The sequence below is a fragment of the Stomoxys calcitrans genome, chromosome 1 (assembly GCF_963082655.1).
Source record: "Stomoxys calcitrans chromosome 1, idStoCalc2.1, whole genome shotgun sequence".
Taxonomy (NCBI): Eukaryota; Metazoa; Arthropoda; class Insecta; order Diptera; family Muscidae; genus Stomoxys; species Stomoxys calcitrans.
The window spans coordinates 161,446,236-161,463,045 of record NC_081552.1 but is presented as its reverse complement, the minus strand read 5'-3'; the positions used below and the strand labels follow the sequence as shown (position 1 = coordinate 161,463,045).

The 16,810-nt window shown below is 38.2% G+C and overlaps 1 protein-coding gene across 1 annotated transcript in view; it reads left to right on the top strand.

Annotated features, from left to right (window-relative positions):
- Positions 1 to 13,608, top strand: part of LOC106095144 (uncharacterized) — a 418,819-nt gene extending 405,211 nt beyond the window's left edge. The window contains exon 7 of the mRNA XM_059362452.1: positions 12,929 to 13,608. Within this exon, the coding sequence (XP_059218435.1) occupies positions 12,929 to 13,476 (548 nt within the window). The 3' untranslated portion in view covers positions 13,477 to 13,608. The remainder of the gene's footprint in view (positions 1 to 12,928) is intronic.
- Positions 13,609 to 16,810: the final 3,202 nt, after the last annotated feature.

Here is a 16,810-nt window from a genome sequence, read left to right as displayed (position 1 = left end):
GATATAGCTGTCATATAAACCGATCTGGGATCTTGACTTCTTGAGCCTCTAGAGGTCGCAATTATTATCCGATTTGCCTGAAATTTTGTACGACGGATTCTCTCATGACCATTAACATACGTGTTTATTATGGTCTGAATCGGTTTATAGCCTGATATAGCTCCCATATAAATCGATCTCTTTATTTTACTTCTTGAGCCCACAAAGGGCGCAATTCTTATTCGAATTGGCTGACATTTTACACAGGTCTCCAACTTATAATTTAATTGTGGTCCAAACCGGACCATATCTTGATATCGCTCTAATAGCAGAGCAAATCTTTTCTTATATCCTTTTTTTGCCTAAGAAGAGATGCCGGGAAAAGAACTCGACATATGCGATCCGTGGTGGAGGGTATATAAGATTCGGCCCGGCCGAACTTAGCACGCTTTTACTTGTTTATTGTTACTTTCAACAACTACAATCTTTAAGAATAGAGATATTGAGCTGAAACTTTGCACATATTCTTTTTTTGTCCATAAGCAGGTTAAGTTCGAAGATGGGCTATATCGGACTATATCTTGATATAGCCCCCATATAGACCGATCGGCCGATTTAGGGTCTTAGGCCCATAAAAGCCACATTTATTATCCGATTTTGCTGAAATTTGGGACAGTGAGTTGTGTTAGGCCCTTCAAAATCCTTCGTCAATATGGCTCAGATCAGTCCAGATTTGGATATAGCTGCCATATGGACCGATCGTCCGATTTAAAGTCTTGGCGCCATAAAAGGCGCATTTATAATCCGGTTTGCAACTACTGCTTTCACGCTGAATGTTATAATTTCGGGGCTATGGCGACCTACACATTAATTAAATCACACAGTGTCCCGTTAGGTCATTATAATTGATCGACTGTTTTGGGATGATATTGTCCGCTAGATATATGAACAGAATAATGATATCAGATTTGCAGTACACAATGCAAATGCAATGAAAATGTAAATTTTGCCCTTGAACATTCCACTAAGGAACAGGGGCAAACTTCTCACATATCAATGAGTGGAGTCCGATTTAAGTTTTAAGCTCAATGATAAGGGGTCTCCTTTTTATAGCCGAGTCCGAACGGAGTGCCGCATTGCGACACCTCTTTGGAGAGAAGTTGTACATGGTGTAGTACCTTACAAATGTTGCCAGCATTAGGAGGGGAAAACCACCGCTGAAAAATTTTTCTGAAGGTCTCGCCAGGATTCGAACCCAGGCGTTCAGCGTCAAAGGCTGACATGCTAACCTCTGCGCTACGGAGGGCTCCACACACAACCTTATACCTTAAATTTAACCTCAAATTGTCATAATTGGTGTATACAGCCGTTTGGTGGAGGGCGTCTATATGAAGGTTGTGCGCCACACTGCCACTTGATCACAAATTTGAATGACGCACTCAACACAAAAAAATCTATCACTGGATTCCCCTTTGTTTTTATAGGTCAAATGACCTCCAATAGGCGATTTTAGGAGGTAAAACACCACCTAGGTTCTTGGACACAAAGTTTAATGTCATATTCGTAATCTTCTTTCAAATGCCTATCATTTGAATTTCATCAAGCTATGGTTGAGTAGTATTCCCATTTGGGGAGCTTATCGGGGATGGAGCGACTATCAATTACTTGGACCTCGAATACCTTTCATTTGAGTCCTGTATTGATATATACGTCCAATATATCTATTTGGAGCAGTTTTCGGACTTGGGCTAACCCTTGGATACTTGAACCCATGTTTTAATACCACATTCGCTTTCTACTCTCCAATATCTTTCATTTGATACCCATATTGTCCCTGTCGGCCAACTTTTGATTTTGGTTGGCTTTTTTGTGGTAACGGGGGAGGATTCGTCCGATTCGAACATCAACAAATTACATAGCCCATACCTCCTTCCTGACCATATTCGTAATCTACTCGCGAATACCTTTCATTCAAGCCCCATATTGTCATTATCGTTCAATAAACCAATTGGGGGGTTTTGGGGTCGGGACGGCCCCCTAATTACTTGGATCCAATTTTTAATATGGAAATCGTACTCTACTCTTGAATACCTTTCATTTAAGTCCGATATTGTCCCAATCGCTCCACTTTTAGTTTTGGTTGGTACTTTTGGGGTAAGTAGGAGATTCCGCCCCCTTGCGATATCAAAAACTTATATAGCTAATATATATATAGATACAGCTCCCATATAAACCGATCTCCCGATTTGACTTCTTGAGCCCCTGGAAGCCGCAACTTTCACCCGATTTGGCTGAAATTTTGCTTATAGTGTTCTGTTATAACTTCCAATACTGTGTTAAGTACGGTCCGAATCGATCTATAGCCTGATATTGCTCCCATATATCACCCGATTTGAGCCATTACTAGTCGCAATTTATGTCCGATTTAGCTGAAATTTTGCATTTGGTTTTATGTTATCACTTTCAACAACTGTTGCAAATAGGGTCTATGTCGGTCTATAGCCTGATAAAGCTTCCATGTAAATCGGTTTCTGGTTCATCCTTGTTTGGTTCTTGGAAGTATGTAGAATAAAACAAGTAAAAGCATGCTAAGTTCGGCCGGGTCGAATCTTATATACCCTTCACCATGGGTTGCATTTGTCGAGTTCTTTTCCCGACATCTCTTCTTAGGCAAAAAAGGATAAAAGAAAAGATTTGCTCTGCTATTAGAGCGATATCAAGATATGGTCCAGTTTGGACCACAATTAAATTATATGTTGGAGACCTGTGTAAAATGTCAGCCAATTCGAATAAGAATTCCGCCCTTTGGGGGCTCAAGAAGTAAAATAGAGAGATTGATTAATATGGGAGCTGTATCGGGCTTTAGACGGATTCAGATCATATTAAACACGTATACTGATGGTCAAGAGAGGATCCGTCGTACAAATCGGATAATAATTGCGACCTCTAGAGGCTCAAGAAGTCAAGATCCCAGATCGGTTTATATGGCAGCTATATCAGGTTATGAACCGATTTAAACCTTATTTGATACAGTTGTTGAAAGTTAAAATAAAATACGTCATACAAAATTTCAGCCAAATCGGATAGGAATTGCGCTCTCTAGAAGCTCAAGAAGTCAAGTCCCCAGATCTGTTTATATGACAGCTATATCAGGTTATGAACTGATTTGAACCATACTTGGCACAGTTGTTGGGCATCATAACAAAATACTTCGTGCAAAAATTTATTCAAATCGTATAGGAATTGCGCACTCTAGAGGCTCAAGAAGTCAAGACCCAAGATCGGTTTATATGGCAGCTATATCAGGTTATGAACTGATTTGAACCATACTTGGCACAGTTGTTGGACATCATAACAAAACACGTCGTGAGAAATTTCATTCCAATCGGATAACAATTGCGCACTCTAGAGGCTCAAGAAGTCAAGACCCATGATTGGTTTATATGACAGCTATATCAAAACAAGGACCGATATGGCCCATTTACAATACCAACCGACCTACACTAACAAGAAGTATTTGTGCAAAATTTCAAGCGGCTAGCTTTTCTCCTTCGGAATTTAGCGTGCTTTCGACAGACAGACGGACGGACATGGCTAGATCGACATAAAATGTTGCGACGATCAAGAATATTATATATATTCTTGATCGTCGGGGGTCTCAGGCGAATAGTTACAAACAGAATGACGAAATTATTATACCCCCCATCCTATGATGGAGGGTATAATAAATGAAATAAAATAAAAGTATTTGAATTTGAATTCAGTGTCAAAATATTTTAAGAATTCCGTGTTAAAAAATATAAAACACCATCAAAAGATAAAACACAAGTCCAATTTCTCAAATTCAACTGAAGATATTAAACTTTCTTTAAAGCACGCAGATAAAGATCGCCTAATGTCTAGCTTTCGTGAAGATCGAATTGTTTTACTTGATCTTCGTTCAATGAGCTCAAAACACTATTAGCATACACAACCGCTGATCAGAAGCAATATGGATGGAAGACAAATCCGTCTTTACCATACTTTGAACGCATGATTCATGTATACCCTATATAATAGATTAGTGCACAAAAGTATGTTAAAACCATATTTCTATACCCTCCACCATAAGATGGGGGGTATACTAATTTCGTCATTCTGTTTGTAACTACTCGAAATATTCGTCTGAGACCCCATAAAGTATATATATTCTTGATCGTCGTGAAATTTTATGTCGATCTAGCCATGTCCGTCCGTCTGTCCGTCCGTCCGTCCGTCTGTCTGTCGAAAGCACGCTAACTTCCGAAGGAGTAAAGCTAGCCGCTTGAAATTTTGCACAAATACTTCTTATTAGTGTAGGTCGGTTGGTATTGTAAATGGGCCATATCGGTCCATGTTTTGATATAGCTGCCATATAAACCGATCTTGGGTCTTGACTTCTTGAGCCTCTAGAGTGCGCAATTCTTATCCGATTGGAATGAAATTTTGCACGACGTGTTTTGTTATGATATCCAACAACTGTGCCAAGTATAGTTTAAATCGGTCCATAACCTGATATAGCTGCCATATAAACCGATCTTGGGTCTTGACTTCTTGAGCCTCTAGCGTGCGCAATTCTTATCCGATTAGAATGAAATTTTGCACGACGTGTTTTGTTATTATATCCAACAACTGTGCCAAGTATGGTTCAAATCGGTCCATAACCTGATATAGCTGCCATATAAACCGATCTTGGGTCTTGACTTCTTGAGCCTCTAGAGTGCGCAATTCTTATCCGATTGGAATGAAATTTTGCACGACGTGTTTTGTTATGATATCCAACAACTGTGCCAAGTATAGTTTAAATCGGTCCATAACCTGATATAGCTGCCATATAAACCGATCTTGGGTCTTGACTTCTTGAGCCTCTAGAGTGCGCAATTCTTATCCGATTGAAATGAAATTTTGCACGACGTGTTTTGTTATTATATCCAACAACCGTGCCAAGTATGGTTCAAATCGGTTCATAACCTGATATAGCTGCCATATAAACCGATCTTGGGTCTTGACTTCTTGAGCCTCTAGAGTGCGCTATTCTTATCCGATTGAAATGAAATTTTGCACGAAATATTTCGTTATGATATCCAATAACTGTGCCAAGTATGGTTTAAATCGGTCTATAGCCTGATATAGCTGTCATATAAACAGATCTTGGGATTTGACTTCTTGAGCTTCTAGAGGGCGCAGTTCCTATTTGATTTGGTTGAAATTTTGCATGACGTATTTTATTTTTACTTTCAACAACTGTGTCAAATAAGGTTCAAATCGGTTCATAACCTGATATAGCTGCCATATAAACCGATCTGGGATCTTGACTTCTTGACCCCTAGAGGTCGCAATTATTATACGATATGTCTGAAATTTTGTACGACGGATCCTCTCATGACCATCAACAAACGTGTTTATTATGGTCTGAATCGGTCTATAGCCCAATACAGATCCCATATAAATCGCTTTCTCTATTTTACTTCGTGAGCCCCAATGGGCGCAATTCTTATACGAATTGGCTGAAATTTTACACAGGTCTCCAACATATAATTTAATTGTGGTCCGAACCGGACCATATTTTGATATCGTTTTAATAGCAGAGCAACTCTTTTCTTATATCCTTTTGTGCCTAAGAAGAGATTCAGGGAAAAGAACTCGACAAATGCGATCCATGGTGGAGGGTATATAAGATTCGGCCCGGCCGAACTTAGCACGCTTTTACTTGTTTTGTAAATTTTATAGTTAAATGCACACTTATTGAACCATCAAAATGCGCATTAGTATGCTAGAATATTTTCGTATTGCTTCCAAGATAGGAAAAATTTTTTTGCTGGGTTTTTACGACAATCAAGATTATATATACTTTATAGGGTCGGAAATGGATATTTCGATGTGTTGCAAACGGAATGACAAAACGAATATACCCCCATCCTTCGGTGGTGGGTATAAAAGTCACGGTTTAATGCGGTTTATGGGCTGGTGGCATCATTTTACCGTACTTCTTCAAAGATAATGCGAATCGTAACGTAACTGTGAATGGTGAGCGCTACCGTGAGATGATATCCAACGTTGTTCTGCCCAAAATGCAGGAGCTTGGCTTGCATTACATGCGGTTTCAACAAGACAGTGCCACATGCTACACAGCACGCGTAACAATGGACTTATTTCTTATTTCGGTGATTTAAACTAGTGAAAACTTTTGATCGCCCAAAGGATTTTTGACTCAGAAACAATTCCCCGAACAACATCCGACGAATGCATATCAGTGACAACCTCTTCTATCGAGTAGTTCTAGTGTTTCCTCACTAGACATTGTCCATTTATTCTCTGACTTCTGAATGCATCGTACCGTAATAGGTTTGGAGGCTATTATCTTCCTTAGCCTTAGAAGTTCACAGTATTTTGTGGCAGCAAAGCGATATTTGCACATATCTTTAATATGTTTAGCGGCCAAAAAGTGACAAATGTCAAATTCTTCGTACTTATAGACTTAACTCTTAAGTACTATATTCAGTCACAAGTTTCTTCGTGTTTTTGTGAATTTATTAGTAAGAAAATAAGCATTCTAATTTCTATAAAATCTTCGAAATCCATAAGAGAATCATATTTGCTTAATTTCTTGTTTTGTTTTTTGCTCTTGTGTGTGTTGCTAATGCTATATGTTCTTTTTGATTAGAGATATTGGCGGTTGGTGGTATCATTTCTTACTGCGCTCGAAGAAAGATAGCCTGTTGTGATTCAACGTTCCTTCCAAAGAAGCATACTTCCACAATTGAACAGATTACTAATAAGTGGAAGCATGTTATCTTTTTTGGGCTTAATGGGCTGATGATGAAGCTTTGATCAGTTTCGAAATCGCGATCTCCTTGCCATACACAATACTTTATAGCACACCACATTTTGACTTAACTATTAACAAGTAAAAGCGAGCTAAGTTCGGCCGGGCAGAATCTTGGGAACCCACCACCATGGATTTTGCTAAAATATGGGAGCTACATTTGGTTATAGACCAATCTGAACAGTACTACGCACAGTTATTGAGAGCCAAATCGAACAAAAATTGCGGCTTTATAAGCACAGGATGTAAAATCGGGCGATCTGCTTATATTGGGGCTATATCAGATTGTAGACCGATTTGGACCGTACATAACACAGCCGCTGGAAGTCACAACAGAATACTACGTGCTAAATTTGAGCCAAATCGGGCAAAAATTGCGGCTTATAAAGGCTTAGGAAATCAAATCGGGTGATCGGTTTATATGGGGTTTAAGGTTTTAGACCGATTTATACGGTAGTTGACACAGTTGTTGGAAGTCGTAAAAGAGCATCAAGTGAAAAATATCAGCCAAATCAGACAAAAATTGCGGCTTCCAGGTGCTCAAATAGTCAAATCGGGAGATTGGTTTATATGTGAGCTGTATCAGGTTATAGACCGATTTGGACCCTAGTGGATACAGTTGTTAGAAGTCATAACGGAATACTACTTACAAAATTTCAGCCAAATCGGACGAAAATTGCGGCTTCAAGGAAGTCAAATCTGGAGATCGGTTTAAATGGGGGCTATATCTAAATCTGAACCGTTATGGCCCATTCACAATCCCCAACGATCAACATCGATATTAAGTATCTTTGCAAAATTTCAAGCGGCTAGTATTACGCGTTCGACCTCTATCGTGATTTCGATAGACGGACGGACATGGCTAAATCGATTCAGAACGACGAAACGATTAAGAATATATACTTTATGCGGTCTTAGACGAATATCCCGAGTTTTAAACGGAAAGACTAGATTAGTATACCCCCATCTTTTGGTGGTGGGTATAAAAATTTAAGCAAAATCTACGTCTAATGGTTTCAGCTGTACAAAAAATTCAACAACAAAACAACCTAAATAAAAAGAACCGCAAATATATATGTCAAGAGTTTCCTACTTTATACATTAAAGGTAAAAGATGTTTGAAAAGCCGAAAAGAAATAAAAAATGTTATATTCCAAATTGATTTCTGTACAATGTAAAGAGTTCTTTTTATGACATTAATGGAAGATTATTTGCTGCACCATATCTTGTTTCTAAATTCTTTGAATTTTCCCTACCTACAAGTAAACTGTCCTTGACTGCATGTCAACAACATGCAGAAGAATAATCTCGACCAGGAAGTGCAAAGGTTGTACGTACAAGCATTCTTGCTTAGCTGATAGACATGGTTTTATTGTCATTACAATCTCCTCCATTTTCACAAGAGTCTTGAATGATGAGATGACAGCATTTGCATAAACTGTATAGATTCGAGGTATGTTGTATGTATTGTACGCATTGGCGTAACTTTTACGACATATGAAAAGGAAATCTCGAATGATCAATTACTGATTGAAAAAATAAAGTGCAAATTTATTATGGGAAAGTAATTAGGTACTTTTGAAAATTATAATTACAAATAGATATATCTGCAATTAACATTTAATTAAGTACAGCTGTGTGCCATTGCACATCGTTCCCGCTTTTTGCGGAAGCGGGAACGAACGTTTTTGAACCCGTAGCTGAGCGTTTTCCAATCTCAAAATTATTATTTTGGCGAATTAAAATTATTAAATAATCATGAAATACCCTTAGACTTAACTTTCGTTAGTTCGTCTTAAAATCAAAGCAAGTAAAAACGAGCTAAGTTATGTATGTCCGAATCTTGTATACCATCCATCATTTCCCTTTATAGGCAAACACAAAAATGGATCAAACAACAAACTACACGGATTTTATTCATTTAGACATTCCGTTTGCAACACATCGATATATCCATTTCCGACTCTACAAAGTATGTATATTCTGGATTGTCGTAAAATTCTAAGACGACTTAACGATGTATGTTTATCTGTCCGTCTATCCGTCTGTTGAAATCACGCTACAGTCTTCAAAAATTGAGATTAAGATTGGCACACAGCCATTACCCCGAAAAACCGCAATTTATTGTTAGATTTCGCTGAAATTTGATACCGCGTTTTTTATTAAGGCCCCCAATATCCAAACCCAAAAAGGTTCATATCGGGCGATAAATAGATATAGCATGTAGACCTTTTTTAGAAATTTAAAACAGTAAATTTTATTTGGCCTTTCAACATCCTGAACGAGTATAATCCAGATCGGAATAAATTTAGATATAGCTACCATATAGACCGATCTGCTGATTAAGGGTCCTAAACCCATAAAAAAGCCGTATGTGTTCAAATCGATCCGTACTTGGAAACTAACATAGATATAGTAGGGTTACAATAAAGGGTGATTTTTTAACTATTATCTTTTTAGCAACACTGGTTTAAACAGCTGAAACTTACGTGAGCTGTTTAAACCAGTGTTGTTTTGTTTCACTGCCAAACATCTTCGGATTGGTCTATAATTTAATTTACAAACGAACCACACTTACAAATTATTGAATTTTATTATCATTTATGGGCTGGTGGCATCATTAGACCGTACTTCTTCAAAGATGATGCGAATCGTAACGTAACTGTGAATGGTGAGCGCTATCGTGAGATGATATCCAAATTTTTTTGCCCAAAATTCAAGAGCTTGAATTGCATGACATCTGGTTTCAACAATACGGTGCCACCTGCCACACAGCACGCGTAACAATGGACTTACTGAGAGACGAGTTCGGTGAACATTTTATTTCACGTTCGAGACCGGCCAATTGGCCTCATAAATTGTGCGATGTAACGCCTTTAGACTATTTTTTTGTGGGGCTTTGTTAAACTCATGTCTATACAGACAAGCCCGCTTGAATTAAGACAACGTTGAAGCATTTATTCGTGAGATACCGGCCGAAATGTTGGAAAGAGTACGCCAAAATTGGACTAAGCGGATGGACCATTTGCAGCGCAGTTCAACATTTGCATGAAATAATCTTCAAACATTAAATTATATGGTCCTTACTATCGATTCAAATAAAGATTTCATGAATTTTTCAGAAATTTATGTGTTGTTTTTTTGAACAGTTGTTCCTATCACAAAAATCACACTTTATAACTAAAGAGACGTCGTCAGACGTTGATGCACAAATGACTTGATCACATTCTGTCACAAATTTAAAGGGTGATTTTTTTGAGGTTAGGATTTTCATGCATTAGTATTTGACAGATCACGTGGGATTTCAGACATGGTGTCAAAGAGAAAGATGCTCAGTATGCTTTGACATTTCATCATGAATAGACTTACTAACGAGCAACGCTTGCAAATCATTGAATTTTATTACCAAAATCAGTGTTCGGTTCGAAATGTGTTCATTCACCGTAACGTTGCGTCCAACAGCATCTTTGAAAAAATATGGTCCAATGATTCCACCAGCGTACAAACCACACCAAACAGTGCATTTTTCGGGATGCATGGGCAGTTCTTGAACGGCTTCTGGTTGCTCTTCACTCCAAATGCGGCAATTTTGCTTATTTACGTAGCCATTCAACCAGAAATGAGCCTCATCGCTGAACAAAATTTGTCAAAATTTGAACACATTTCGAACCGAACACTGATTTTGGTAATAAAATTCAATGATATTATATCGATTTCACTAATGTACAAAACAAAGTCTTTTCTCAATTGACCGTTTGTGCGAAACGATCTGCTAAAATGTCCTCTACAAAGTCAACTGTTTAAATTTTTGATGAGAGTGACAGCATAAAAAAATAGATTTGGGGATTTTTTGTAAACACGGTTAGTGAATTTGTCGACAGTAACATTTCATAAAGATAATATGCATGACGTGTCAGCAAAAATGCAATATCTGTGACAAAACTCAAATTATCTTAAAGAAGTCTTTAAAGGCAATGTCATGCTAGACGTTTGGACCTAACCTTTCCTAAAGAGAGTATTTCACACATACAGTCACATTTTCTTTTTGGCCATCGCTGGTATAAAATAAAATCTTTGTGATTGATAGCTTGACCTCGCAATATTTTTATACCCTCCACCATAGAATGGGGGGTATACTAATTTCGTCATTCTGTATGTAACTACTCGAAATATTCGTCTGAGACCCAATAAAGTATATATATTCTTGATCGTCGCGACATTTTATCTCGATCTAGCCATGTCCGTCCGTCCGTCCGTCTGTCTGTCGAAAGCACGCTAACTTCCGAAGGAGTAGAGCTAGCCACTTGAAATTTTGCACAAATACTTCTTAATAGTGTAGGTCCGTTGGTATTGTAAATGGGCCATATCGGTCCTTGTTCTGATATAGCTGCCATATAAACCGATCTTGGGTCTTGACTTCTTGAGCCTCTAGAGGGCGCAATTCTTATTCGATCAGAATGAATTTTTGCACGAAAAATTTTGTTATGATATCTAAATTGTTCAACTTAACATGTTTAACTTTAAACGCAAACGCAAATACATCTAAAACAAGTAAAAGCGTGCTAAGTTCGGCCGGGCCGAATCTTATATACCCTCCACCATGGATCGCATTTGTCGAGTTCTTTTCCCGGCATCTCTTCTTAGGCAAAAAAGGATATAAGAAAAGATTTGCTCTGCTATTAGAGCGATATCAAGATATGGTCCGGTTCGGACCACAATTATATTATATGTTGGAGACCTGTGTAAAACTTCAGCCAATTCGTATAAGAATTGCGCCCATTGGGGGCTCAAGAAGTAAAATAGAGAGATCGAATTATATGGGAGCGGTATCGTGCTATAGACCGTTCAGATAATAAACACGTATGTTGATGGTCATGAGAGGATCCATCGTACAAAATTTCAGGCAAATCGGATAATAATTGCGACCTCTAGAGGCTCAAGAAGTCAAGATCCCAGATTGGTTTATATGGCAGCTATATCGGGTTATGATCCGATTTGAACCCTATTTTACACAGTTGTTGAAAGTAAGAATAAAATACGTCATGCAAAAAATACGTCATTTCAGCCAAATCGGATAGGAATTGCGCCCTCTAGAGGCTAAAGAAGCCAATACCCAAGATCGGTTTATGTGACAGCTATATCAGGTTATGAACCGATTTGAACCATACTTGAAACAGTTGTTGGATATCATAACAAAATACGTCGTGCAAAATTTCATTCAAATAGGATAAGAATTTCGCACTCTGGAGGCTCAAGAAGTCAAGACCCAAGGTCGGTTTATATGGCAGCTATATCAGGTTATGGAACGATTTAAACCATACTTGGCACAGTTGTTGGATATTATAACAAAACACGTCGTGCAAAATTTCATTCATATAGGATAAGAATTGCGCACTCTAGAGGCTCAAGAAGTCAAGTTCCAAAATCGGTTTATATGGCAGCTATATCAGGTTATAGACCGATTTGAACTATACTTGGCACAGTTGTTGCATATCATAACAAAACTCGTCGTGCAAAATTTCATCGCAATCGGATAATAACTGCGCACTCTAGGGGCTCAAGAAGTCAAGACTCAAGATCGGTTTATATGGCAGCTATATCAAAACATGGACCGATATGGCCCATTTACAATACCAACCGACCTACACTAATGTGCAAAATTTCAAGCGGCTAACTTTACTCCTTCGGAAGTTAGCGTGCTTTCGACAGACAGACGGACGGACATGGCTAGATCGACATAAAATGTCGCGACGATCGAGAATATATATACGTTATGGGGTCTCAGACGAATATTTCGAGTAGTTACAAACAGAATGACGAAATTAGTATACCCCCCATCTTATGGTGGAGGGTATAAAAATATGAACAAATAATATTTTTCTATAACGCTTAATATGCTACTCTCCATTTATAATTTTAACCCAAAGAAAAAATCATTTAAATGTCAAGCAGATTCATGACGCCTTCAAGAACTCATTTCCCTCTAGGAAAAATTTAATTTGTACGCCCATGAGTTTTACATAAGCTTGCAGTCTAGAGCCCAAAGCAATTTTGTCTCAAAACATTAAATTCTTATTTGATTTCGTTTTTTTTTTTTCTTTGCAGGAGAACGGCCCGAGGCAATGCAAACCAATGCAGCTGCACCCAATAAAGTGAGAACTTTAAACCCTTTTGCAACAACAATGACCGCATTGGTGGCAACATTTGCATTATGGCACGCTTTAGCTACATTTACTCGCACTTTCTCCAAGAGGGCGAGCTCCGTCGCCGGTAACTGCAGCAACAGCAACAGCACCGCAATTAAAGCCAACGCCAACAGCAATAATATAAGTGGCAACTACAGCAATTCTCGCCACTGCAGCAGTAGCAACAATTCCAAGAGTGATAATTGTGCTGACAAAAATGGCTGCTGCTTTGGCGATGATGGCAACACCGACGATGTCGCAGATGGCCATGTTGATGATGCTGTGGATTGTATTGCGGTTTGGAATTATTCTTGTGATGGCGATAATCGCAGAATGAAACGAAAGGGTTGTGCAAAATGGAATTCTCTGGCCAATTATGTTCATCAGCAGAATAATGAAGTGCATGACAACGACAACTTCCATGGCTTCTTCCCCAGCAAATGGTCCCACAGACATGCTTTACGGTGATTAAATAACTGAATGATGTTTCCATAATAGCAAGTGTTTAAATGAAGTATTTATTCACAATGTAGATACTGTAAAACATTTATCGGGGAGCAGCTTTAAGCTGCCGCTATTCATCATGCACCCACTTATACACACATACACACACATACGCACACACACATACACACACCTACACATACTTATGCATTACGTAGAAGCATACAATACATTTTTCCCTATATTTAATTGTGTGTGTTTTTTTAATTAAATTTTCCACATCATACATTTTCAAAAGAGGTGTGTATACAGTACCAGGGAAGATATTCGCACATGAAAAGAAACCATCCAAAAATGACCAATACGTTTGTTGATATCACTTCTTCCAATCGTGTTTATTAATTTAAATATATGTATATAAATATATCACAACAATTAGGCCAATGGAAACGAATAATTAAATTCAATGTTTGGGTTGTATTTTAAAAGTTTGAAGAGATAATACGACCAACACTGGCTACGTTCTTATTGTTATGTATAACAAGTTGCAAATGCAGATTTGCCCATGAATATTCCATTAAGAAACAGGGGCAAACATGTAAGGATGGGGTAAGTCGGGCAAAGCTGCGTTTTTGATACCCTAAACATATTGTAGGTGTCATAGAAGAAACCGATGTGCAAAATTGTGAGATATTCGTTTGATTAATGAGTTCGTAAATGCACTTAAAATTAAAATTGGGAGATACGAAAATATGGGAGCTATATCTTAAACTTAAACGATTTCAACCAAAATCAGCACACCTAGTAAAAGTCTGAAAAGCAGAAAATTTTGAGAAAATCTAATAAGAAACACGCTAAAAAGGCCCTTAAGTGAAAATAGGGTAACACATATATATAGGAGCTGCGCCTAAATCTGAAAAGATTTCCATAAAGCCGCAATTTCGGGAGTCATAAGGGAAATTTGTGTTTTTCTTTATTTGAAATAACATTTGACTGGTTTCCTAGATAGCGATTTCATTTGGTACCACCCACTCTCGTCGGTAGGATTTGTCAAAAAGGCATGTTTTGTAGGTTAAAAGTATGCTCTTAAGAGTATTTTCATTTGTAGCGCAGCAAGAAAGAAAATTACTCCACTTCATATTTTTCTACCAAATGAAGACACACAAACCACACAACAGATTGCTTCAATTCGCTTCTAAAACGGATTCATATTGTCGTTACATTTTACTCGCCCTCATTCAACAATATCAAGTAATGCTATTGCTTTCAAACGCATTCATTTTTTGATAATTGCTTTTTTATGCATTTTTATACCCTAAACCATAGGTAACTCCTTCAAATATTCGTCTAAGACCGCATAAAGTATATATATTCTTGATCGTCATTACATTTTAAGTCGATCTAGCCATGTCCGTCCGTCTTTCTGTCTGTCGAAAGCACGCTAACTTTCGAAGGAGTAAAGCCGTTTGAAATTTTAGACAAATACTTCTTATTTGTGTAGGTCGGTTGGGATTGTAAATGGGCTATATCGGTCCATGTTTTGATATATGTCATATATACCGATCTTGGCTCTTGACTTCTTGAGCCACTAGAGAGCACAATTTATATCCAATTTGGCTGTTCAGAAAGTTCATCGCGCTCTACTTCTATTTTACGACGAAGCTTATTTTTGGCTTAAAGTTTACGTTGTTCATTTGATCGTCCTGACATTAGAAGTCGATCTAGCCATGTCTGTCCGTCCGTGCGTCTGTCGTCGAATGCACGCTAACTTTCGAAGGAGTAAAGCTAACCGCTTGAAATTCTGCACAAATACTTCTGGGATTGCACAAATCGGCTGGGATTGTAAATGGGCTATATCGGTCCATAATCTGAGATAGCTGCCATATAAACCGATCTGGGGTCTTGACTTCTTGAACCACTAGAGGGCGTAATTCTTGTCCGATTTGGCTGAAATTTTGCATGAAGTGTTTTGTAATGACTTCTAACAACCGTGTCAAATATAGTTATGTATCGACATAATCTGATATAGCTGCAATATAAACTGATCTGGGATCTTGACTTCTTGAGCCTCCAGAGGACGTATTTATTATCCGATTTGGCTAAAATTTTGTACAACGGAAAAAAATAAAGCGCCCTTACCCCAACAACACCGTCCAAAATCAAAAGTGGACCGATCGGGACAATATGGAACTCAAATGAAAGGTATTTGAGATATTAAAAATTGTGTCCAAATATATAAAGGAGGCCGGCCGAAGACCAAAACTGCCCCAAACCTAAAACCGCCCCAAAAAGGCATTTGGACAATGATGCCAATATTGAACTCAAATGACAGGTATTTTTGAGTAGTCTTCGAATTCGACATTAAACATGAGGTCCAAGAAATGGGGGGCAGCTCCAACTCCCTAATCCAGTCACCAAATCGTAATATTAGCTTATCATGACTGTATGGGGTTCAAATGATCAAATACCTTATTTGAAAGTAGATTACGAATATGAAACTAAAATTAGTGTCCAAGTATCTGGGTGGCGCTCTACCCCTAAAACCACCCCAAATAGGTTAACTGACCAATCATGATATTCATGTGGGGATCAAGTGGTGTATAGAATGCGAACCTGACATACATGCACCCTACAGATGGCATGTCCGATTTCGATGAAATTTGGTACGAAGTTGCTGGTTGACTCCAGAAACACGAATTTGAAGGTTTTTTTTTGGGCAAAGACTCCTGGAACCCGCTTGGGTCCAAACCTAGACAATATGGGTATCAAATGAAAGGTATTGTCAAGTAGATTACGAATATGTCCAAAACGAATATGGACCCGGGAAGGACCTACAGGGCCTTGAGAATTTTTAACCCCCCTAACACTAGGCAATATCAGAGGTATTAACGAGCAGATTACGAATATGGGAAATATCTCTAAAAATTGGAACCGGGAATGACCTACGGGGTCTTGAGAATTTTGAACGCTGCTGACATAGGCAAAATGGGTATCAAAAGAAAGTAATTAACGAGTAGATTACGATCGATATGCAAAAGAAATAATTAAGCTCTAAAAGATCACTAAAGAACAAATTTTCGCCTTCTACGCTTTTTTTTACGATCACCAATCAAGTACAAAATTTTAATTTTTACATTATTATTATACCCTCCACCATAAGATGGGGGGTGTACTAATTTCGTCATTCTGTTTGTAACTACTCGAAATATTCGTCTGAGACCCCATAAAGTATATATATTCTTGATCGTCGTGACATTTTAAATCGATCTAGCCATGTCCGTCCGTCTGTCCGTCCGTCCGTCCGTCTGTCTGTCGAAAGCACGCTAACTTCCGAAGGAGTAAAGCTAGCCGCTTGAAA